The 10,008-nt window shown below is 28.4% G+C and overlaps 1 protein-coding gene and 1 long non-coding RNA gene across 2 annotated transcripts; both read right to left on the minus strand.

Moving 5' to 3' along the window:
- Positions 1-714: 714 nt before the first annotated feature.
- On the minus strand, positions 715-2,385 carry LOC133793855 (uncharacterized). Its single transcript, XR_009874991.1, has 3 exons — positions 2,283-2,385; positions 2,150-2,179; positions 715-869 (listed from the first exon to the last, which is right to left on the minus strand). It is a non-coding gene; the product is annotated as an uncharacterized LOC133793855 (long non-coding RNA).
- A 1,923-nt stretch (positions 2,386-4,308) lies between these two features.
- On the minus strand, positions 4,309-7,455 carry LOC133797642 (pectinesterase 2-like). Its single transcript, XM_062235616.1, has 2 exons — positions 6,269-7,455; positions 4,309-5,135 (listed from the first exon to the last, which is right to left on the minus strand). Exons 1-2 carry the CDS (start codon positions 7,164-7,166, stop codon positions 4,447-4,449), a joined length of 1,587 nt encoding a protein of 528 aa, XP_062091600.1. The 5' UTR covers positions 7,167-7,455; the 3' UTR covers positions 4,309-4,446.
- Between the last annotated feature and the right edge of the window lie 2,553 nt (positions 7,456-10,008).

Here is a 10,008-nt window from a genome sequence, read left to right on the forward strand (position 1 = left end):
TGAAAAAAAATACAGAAAAATTAAAAACAACTAACAAATAATATTAAAAACATATTTTTTTAATTTTAATTTTAATTTTAATAATGATTAAAACTAACAAATATTAAATTTAATTTTTTTAATTTTAATTTTAATTTTAATTTTAATAATGGTTTTCTAATAATATATTTGTTAATTTTATTTAATCAGAACTAACACATATTATTTTTTTACATATTAATTTAGTATTTATTAAATTACATATTTTACTTATGCTTTATTGAATAGTTTGATTAATTTAAAAAAAATTTCTAAGATTTGTTTAAAATTTATTTAACTACTTTAGGATTTAATTATTACTTAAATTATTTAATTAATGTTTATTTTTATTAAAATTTAGTTGCATAATGTTAATGTTAATTTTTTTAATCTTAATTTTAAAATATATTATTTTACTTATCAATTCACTATTTATTAAATTAGAAATTTTATTGAGTACTTCTACTAATATTCACAATATCTCTAAATTTTACAATTCTAAAAAAATATTAAATATGTTTACTAATATGTTTAATACACATAAAATTCACCAAAACAACATAGAATTTATTTTAAAAAAAATACTAATCAATCATATAACAATTTTCCAATTCCTAATATCATTTTTACTAATACATATTTTGAAAACCTAAAAATAAATACATTCTATCTAATATAATCATTTCATATTTTTATTAAAATTAATATTATATTATTTATATAAAAAAACATAAATTATTCAAAAATTGAAAAAAAAATTAAAAAAATACAGAAAAATTAAAAAAAACTTACCAATGCCTTCAATATCTTGCTAGCAATCTCTTTAGTCCAACAAAAACCGAATACCCAACCTTCAAACAAAAATTACAAAATATCATTATACAATTTCATAAATATATATATATATAAAATGAATAAATCGTTAGAATTACTTTAAGATTTATTACTTATTTAAATAAAATTTCAGGATTAATGTTTATTTTTATTAATATTTGGTTGCATAATGTTATTGTTAATTTGATTTAATCATGATTAAAAATATATTATACAACTTATCAATTCACTATTTCTTAAATTATAAATTTTATTGAGTATTTTTAATTCTAAAAAAAATTGGGCAGCATAACGGCTGTATTTTCATATATCCCAAAATTTAAAAACCTGCAAATAATACATAAAAAAAATATCCAGTCGCAGAACATACACAAAGCAATACAAATACATTGTAAATGACTATATAATTTATAATTATTACTCTAAATTTTATTAATTATTCAATTTTCTATTTAAAATATCATAATTCTACTAAAAATTAACAACAAAAACAAAGCATCAATATTCATCAACACTAAGAATAAAAAAATTAACAACAACAACAAAATTCAAATTAAATAAACAAAACTCACTCTAATAATCAAAATTTATTAACCAAATCTAATAATCTAAAACTAAAATTATTTAACTCAATCTAAAAAACAAACAATCAAATATTAAATTTTCATATAAACATATATTTATAACTAAAAGTCAAATTATATACCTAAAAAATAAATTATTAAATTAATAAATTTTCATACTAATAAATTAATTATTTATCATAGGATTAAACTAACTAAATCTTAAAACTATATATGTATTTTACAAAAATACTACACAATATATTATTTTCTCTAAATTGGATATCACTAAATTTTTAACTAATTTTCATCACAAATTATTATTTTTACCTATTTTAATTACATAATCAGAAATTATATATATAATATAACAAATAACAATATATTAACAATATTAAACAAATTATAAATAAAACCCTAAATATAATATTTGGGAAGCTAGAAACAATACTCTGTGGAATGATAATGTGTATACAGTTCATATTCTTGTACAGAAAATTAAAAGAGGAATTTGTAATAGGTTTTCTCTTTTTAAAAATGAGAAAACTAGTCATAGTGATTGTAATTGGTTTGAGCAATTGAGCCATTTCTAGGCCTTTGTTCTTGAGTTTGTAACAGCCTTTGTTGAGCAATAAATTGATCCTTATTCATCAAAAAAAAAAAAAAAAACCCTAAATATATTTATGCAAAAAATATAAATAAAACCAAAAAATTACAAAGAAAATGTGAAATACCTCTAAAACCGCTGGTATACAATGCAAAACCTGAAAAAAAAATACCACGAAAAACTCATTATAAAAAATCAAAACTGAATTTTTTTTTAACAATTTATACAAAAAAAAAACTGAAATATTTGTAAATAATTACCTCAATAAGCCTTATAGCCACTTAAATCGCCTTTGGAAGGGAAACTTTGACCAAAAACAAAGTTTGTGGGGGCCGAAATCCAGGAAAACAGAAATGGGGGGCGGAGAAAATGGGGTTTGGTGTTTTTCCGTTTAAGAGAAATGAGCTCTCTGTTTGGGGAAGATGAAGATTATAAAGACCCTATACCGAGAACATGTTCTCGATATAGGGTCCTCGGTACACAAACTAAAAAGAAATAACCGCGTAAAAAAGGCGGGAGTCTGAATTAACTATACCGAGTACACGTTCTCGGTAAAGACCCTATACCGAGAATATGTTCTCGGTATAGGGTCATCGGTACACAAACTAGAAAAGAAAAACCGCGTAAAGGAGGCGGGTGTGTAAAAGATCTATACCGAGAACTTGTACTCGGTACGATGTTCTCGGTATAGGACGTTTTTTTTGTAGTGGCTAGTCATGTACAAAATTGCCCTCTCCTATATATCAAGATAAATATAACTTCAATGTAAAAAGAATAAGTATATTTCATCAAAGCATATTGACTCTGCGACTCGAATTTTTTTTTGTCAAAAGTAAGCCAATAAGTCGCTACAAATTGCTGATTATTATTGAAATTAGTTAGTCATTTATTTCTCATCTATAGATATACCTTAGCTTAAAATGTGAATCCCAGTAGTCAAAACCTGCTATGTGAGATTCTTGAGGTTTTTGCCACTAATTCAACTAACTTTATAGTTACAATAAACTCTTTCAAACAAGGAGATTTATAGCACTTGAGGTTTCTCTTTTATAACAATAGTACTTAGGTCCCCATTTTAAATTTTGTAGCACATAGACCCCCATTTTCTAGTAAATGATACAATTTAGTCCCTACACTCTATTTACTACTTAAAAATTATTAAATTTAAAGGAAAAACAATAATAATAGTATTTTTTTTATTATTTGTGTAATATATCAATTGTTTGTTTCATTCTCCGTTATTTTATTACTGTAATATTTTTTTTCTCAAACTATAAAATTTTAATGAAATTCTCAACGGTTACTGTTCATTTATGTTTTCAGCATATAAAAAAGTTATAACCTCAATTTTTTTATATGACGATTTTTTTAAGAAATTATGAATAGTTTACTGTGCCAAAATCATGGTTTAAACAACTGTTGTACGTGTGGGAAATAAATTGATTAAACATTAATCAAATATAAAGAATTGAGATTTATCTATAAAAAAAAATTATCATGATCTTATCATTCACTATTTTTTTTCCATTCACTATATTAAAAAAAATAAAAACACTATAACTATAGATTTCTCATTAAATTCAATATTTTTAGATTGGTAAATAGGGTATAGGGATTAAATTGTAGAATTTAAAAGAAAATAGGCACCTAAGTACTACACAATTTAAAATAGGGACCTAAGTGATACTATTGATATAAATTGGGGACCACAAGTTTCAAATAAGTATAGGATGTAGTCTTTTTTTTAAAAAAAAATCACATATAATATTATATATTACTTATAGTGCTTACTATCAAATTAATACATCCAAAGTCTATATATATATTATAATCAAACACCTAAATCATTAGAATAAATAAAACTTCAATCTTTCGCCCCATCTTTCTAGTTGTATATTTTATTCTTTATTCCTACATAATATTAAAATGTCAATGCATTTAATACTTTGTAACGATGTTGATATATATCTAAATCAAGTTCATGATGTTGAAACCTAAATAAATTATTGTTCAACAAATAAACTTCAGTTGTGTTAAATTGATATCTAAAGTTGGCTAAGCACTCAAGCAACGTACGTAATAAGTCCAAATAACCGTACACTACGTATAACAAGAACATCAATACAATTAACTAATTATTATCAATAGCAGGCCTTAATATATATATTAATATTTATACAAAAATTAAAAGAAGATACTTTTACAGAACAATTGACAATTAATTGTTCATGCAATTTCAAACCATATAAAGAATAATGACAAATGGTACTTACGGTACCCTTTACGTAGTGAACTTTGATCACTTTATTTGAAAAATACAAACAATAATAATAATAAAAAACCAAATTTACCCTTATAAGACATCACTTGTAACAAATGTAAATACACAATGATTTACAAATTTGAAAAAGAGCATCATGGAAATTAAAGACCAGACGTAAAAGGCACACTGGTAGCAGGCAACCACGACCCACCCACGATAAAATTACCCACGGTAAATTTCGAAGCCTCGGATGCACTAGTAATTACACGGTAACCGGGCCATTTGACCCGGTTCGCCGTGGACGAACCCGCTCCAGTATTTGCGTACTCACCATAATACAGAGTCTTGAGGGCAAAACTGCCACTCCACTCCAACCAGCCCGCCGGGTTGATCAAACTATCAAGACTAGTTTTCATGAAAACAGTCCTCGAATACTCCTTCCAGGGTCTCCCCAAGTATGTTTTGACTGAGCTTTGGGACGATTTCAGGTCCGAAGCGGCGGTGACCCGACAGTTGTGGATCGAAATGCCCGTATTTTGGTTCGGGTCGGTTCGGCCTTGGGCGGTGATGGTGTTGGTTTTGTTGGGTGGGTTACGAGCGTAGATGTTGCAGTTTTGGAACACAACAGCAGCGTTGCCGAATATGAAGTCGACAGTGCCATAAATGTCACATTCTCTGTAGAATTGTCTATCGGAGTGGACGTAAAGGGTATCTTGGTAACCTTCGAAGCTACATCTATAGAATACGGATAGATCCGAACCCGACCGCAGTGCCACGGCTTGGTGATTGGATGCTCCGGCTGTGTTTCGGAATGTCATGTCTCGACCAATAAATCCATCTCCAACAACAGCTGTATAAAAATCATTATTATAAGATGTCATTATCACTGAATTTTCGTTTAGATTTAAAAAAAAAAAAAAATGCTGGAGATGCATACCTATCATGACACGTGTAATTCTAACATCTAATATAGAATCGTGTAGTGTCTAACACTACTGCATACCATTATTTATGCAATTAAATATCGGATCATACTTACTTGAATTTAATAAGTATATGATGTATCGTTAACCAATTATAGAGTGTTACGTCATATGCTATTGGGTATCTTAAGATGTCAAATAACAAAAAAAAAAAAATCTAATGCGAGATGCTAGCGTTAAATATAGTTCATGTGTCCAACAAATATTTTGTTTTTAATATTGTGCTCAATACTAAGATGATAATTTGTAATATTATTAAAAATATGAGATATTGTAATGTAGTTTGTCTAAGCTTGTACTTATATTATTTATATTAGTGGGTGGGACTACAAGGACTTTGTGTGAGTTTGTAATAAATATTTGTGATGTATTAAGAAGTCTAATGATCGAACCAATTCCATAAATGGTCCACTTTGGAGATAAATAACTTCTCAGTGTGTAGACAGTTTATTTCCACGTTAAACTAAAATTGGAATAGTATGCATAATTATGTGTAGGACAATAATTATATTTTAATCAAGTCATTTCACTATCATATTTATAATTATCATATATAAAACTTGTTTGTTTTCAAAGATATATCCTTATAACTAGCTATTGTTTGATTTTTTTGGTCGTGTATTTTCTAGATGATCACAAAAGAAAGTTCAAATCTATGGGCATTTATTTCTTCCCTTGTACGTATGGTTTATTACTTCTCCTTAAGTGTTAACGACTTTGACTTGTATTATTTGTATAAATAATCTCCAAATTTAATTGCTAAAAAAAGTACGTACACTTAATTATATTTTAATCTTCCTTCCTAGTACTAAATAGCTCAGTTTTTAAAAAGAAGAAGATAGTTTTCTATTAAATATTATGTTGCTAAATTACGGAAGAATGAATCAAATCATTTCACTATCGATCAAGTACTTCTACGAACTAATAATTATAATAATAATGAGTTTTTAATCATAAAGTTATAATGATTATATATATATATATTTATATAAACACGTACCGACAGTGGCTGAATTGAAGGTGGTAGAACCGCCTCCGACGCTTTTGCTTCCGGTAACAATAGTCTTCCCAATACCATCTCCGACCAACATAATATTCTTGCCCTTTATCTCAATATTTTCCTTATACGTCCCAGACTTCACGTAAATTACAAACCTGCCACTCTTTTTTCCACTCCCCGCCGCGCTCACCGCCTCTTTTATCGTCTTATATTTCCCGGAGCCGTCTTGCGCCACCACAACATCGGCCTGAGAAGACGGTGGTGACGACGACTGCAAGAGCTTCCGGTCACCTGGCCTCACCCAACTAGGGAACCCATTTTTGTAACTCTGTTTAGTATTCGACCCCGGTTTGTTTATAGCCAAAGTGTTGCTAATCAATTTGGTGACATTATTGGACGTGATCAACGGCAGGAGATTGTCGGGGTCTCCCATCTCGAGAAGCCCAGAACGACACGTGTCGAGGTTGGTCAGAGCCGTACTGAGCCACGTCTGGAAATCTTCTTGAGAGCATGACTTGTCATCAGAGTCAGCGGTCTCGTTGAGTCTTTGGATTGTGTACTCGTAGAGCTCGAGGCAATCGGCCCAGGCTGCCTTCTCTCGCGAGTTCCGGCATTTGGGCCCGAGCGAAACGACGCCGTTGTGAGCGTGGACGGCCCGGTCCAGGGCGAGCTTGGTGGATATCTTAAAGAAGTCGGAGTTTTGTTTGATGGGGGCATGGACGTGATAGTTACTATATTGGGCGGTGCTTAGAAAATACTCGCATGGTTGGGGATTGGGTGTTTGGCCACACCATGATTTGACTTCGTCGAGAGAATAAGCAAAGATGGTGTTTGGAAAAGCAGAAAGGAGTGCTAGTACTATTATTAGGGAAAAATTTAAGTAGTCCCTAAACGCCATTTTCTAGCTAGCTAGGTTTGGACAATGGAGAGTGATAATAAGAGAGAAACAAATGGGGATGTTGACAATAATTAGCTAGGTTGGTTTATGAATTATATTTTGGCTTGAATTCGGTTTCTATTTATAGAAGAATGATGAGAAAAGGTTCGAGTTGAATAAGTAAGAAAAAAATGGGGCACACAACTTTGTATGAATTGTATTGTTTCTTCCTTTATTTGAATAGTTAGTCTCAACAAATAACTTTTCAATGTTATGTTCGATTTTACTTCTTATACTTTGTTTTGGTTCAAATTTGAACGTATATGTATATGTTAAACACAATATAAGAAGCGATGATATTAATTATAAACCCACTAGATAAGGACAGGCAACAAAAATATATATTCATAATGATGAATAATATGTGCATGCATGTGTATATTTATATAAATATATAATTATCTTAATTTATAATAATCACCAAAAGAAGAGAGAGGGCCAAAATTAAAAGAGTGTTGTTATTTGACATCTTAAGGTGTCTAATACTGCTGAGGTGATATACTATGATTGGTTAATGATATTTTATATTACTTATTTAATTAAAATATGTGGGATCCGATATTAAATTATACCAATAACAATATGTCAGGTTATTTTAGGTATTGGACAACCTGGCGACCTTAAACCATTCTCAAATTAAAATGAATTACTGCATGCCTTTATAATAAGTAAGACTAGTTTTCTTTTACGCTGCATGTTGTTTGATATGTCAACGCGATTTTGTGCTCACAATTTATGACTACACGTCCAGTGTGGTATGTGTTAGCTACGCTTAAACGGTGGGTAACAATTAAAGTGACATGAAATAGATTTATTAGCTAGTAACTTATTATCTGTCTTTTGAAAGAAAGAAAGAAGCCTGTAAATATAGAGTTGTTGCTTTATTAATTAATTAATACAGATCGAATAAAATATTGGAAGACCCATTTTCATGCTTTTTGTCTTGTAATAACATCATTAAAGAATAATAATAATAATGCATATTTTCTACCAAATAAAAGATAAATTGTTTTTTTCTTTTAAGAAATCACGGCCAATAATTAGTTTGCTTAATTATAAGATGACGACTTCATTTGCCTATAATCTAAACTAATAATAGGACAAAGTTAAAAATATATATAACTTATAGCAGGATTATGGTAATAGCAGGTATATATTAGCTAATAGATGACCATAAAAATAAGTTTTTAGCTAGATTATATGGTTATTAATGTAGGTATTTATACTTAAGCAAACTAATTAATTATTGACCAGGGAACTTTAATAATGTAGCTAGCTAGTTAGAGGAGGGATTGGGGTGACCATGCCCCCCTACCCCCTAACTTTTTTTTCAATCACTTTTTTACAATGTATTTTTTTTTAAAAAAAATTAATACAATATTGACATCCTCTAAAATAAAATAAAAAATTATACATTAATTTTTTTTTCTCCTACTATGTATTACTCATTTTAAATATATACCACTAATGAAGCTCATTTGTATGCATATATATTTCTTAGTTACCAAGAAACAAACAAAAAGTACTCTACTGCATGCGACGTGCTGCCGTGCTGTGCTGGTGAATAGAATGGGTTTATTAAATTGGACAGGCAATCTATATGAGAATTGCTTTTGGGTCATAGTGTCCAATAACACAACACTCAATATATATAGCCAATATAGACTAATGATGCTGTCACTATATGCTGAGGATCATGATTATATATTTATTGATGAGAATTGCTAAGACCCATTACTTGTGGTTTATTCTAATATTAGTTCTTATTTATTTAAATTTAATAAATATTATAGAATATGACTAAATAATTATGTGTGTTATTTTATGTGGTGCTAATATTTTAAGGTGTTAAATAGCCAAACTCTTTATTTGATCGATCAGACTGTGACATAGTCTTGACGTTATTGTATATAAGCTGTTTGATTAATTGTCTAAGCAATATAGCTATTTTGACATTAAAAGAAAAAACTGATATTCCCAGCCATGCATAATATAGTCTAACGTACGTATTAAATTTTGACTGCTATCGCCATTAACGTACGTACGTAAAGAAAAATAAATTCAACGTCTGCTTTAAAGTTCTACTACAAAATTTATATATATTTTATTCCATACAATCCCATTGTTTTCAAAATTCTTAATTTAAAAAATTGAGGGGCAAGAGGCCCCCAACCAAGATTAATATGTTTTTGTTGTGTACTTGTAAATATTTTCATACTATATGTGCAATTGTTTTAAAATATTATTTAAAGAACAATTATGTATGGTTTAAGATTTTAAATGGTTAATTATTATTTTTTTGATAAAATAAAAGATATAAGAAAACAATATTTTTAAAAATGAATAATCAATTAAATTTTTTTGTTTCTCTTACATATTTAATTTATAAAATTATTTCTAAATTCTGATTCTGAAATATAATTAGGATAATTCTACTTGCTATATTTTAATGATGAGTGTTTGAATAAAACTCAATATAGTATATGTATTAATTATCACGTATGTAGTATTTATTAGTTTCCCTATATCCATACAATATATATATATATATAAAAAAAAATAGATCAGGCAAAACGTAAAGTTTTTTATTTGCTTAGCAGTATAGGTATAGGACTGGTTGAGCAAGTGTACACTGTAAACTATTTTCATTTAAAGAGGAGCAATGCATCAATGTTTTCACAGAAATACTTTGCAAAATTTAATTATCTTACTTTAAGTATATGCTTTACAAAAACCATATATATATATATATAATTGACCATTTCAAAGAGCGCTGCCTAAGAAAACGAAATTAATTATGAGG

Source organism: Humulus lupulus, chromosome 8 (assembly GCF_963169125.1).
Source record: "Humulus lupulus chromosome 8, drHumLupu1.1, whole genome shotgun sequence".
Taxonomy (NCBI): Eukaryota; Viridiplantae; Streptophyta; class Magnoliopsida; order Rosales; family Cannabaceae; genus Humulus; species Humulus lupulus.

Bases quoted from the DNA above. Each gene is read 5' to 3' on its own strand.
- LOC133797642 (XM_062235616.1), bottom strand. From the start codon at position 7,166: ATGGCGTTTAGGGACTACTTAAATTTTTCCCTAATAATAGTACTAGCA. The intron at 5,136-6,268 runs GTACGTGTTTAT...ATTTTTATACAG, and splicing joins CTTCAATTCAGCCACTGTCG to CTGTTGTTGGAGATGGATTT.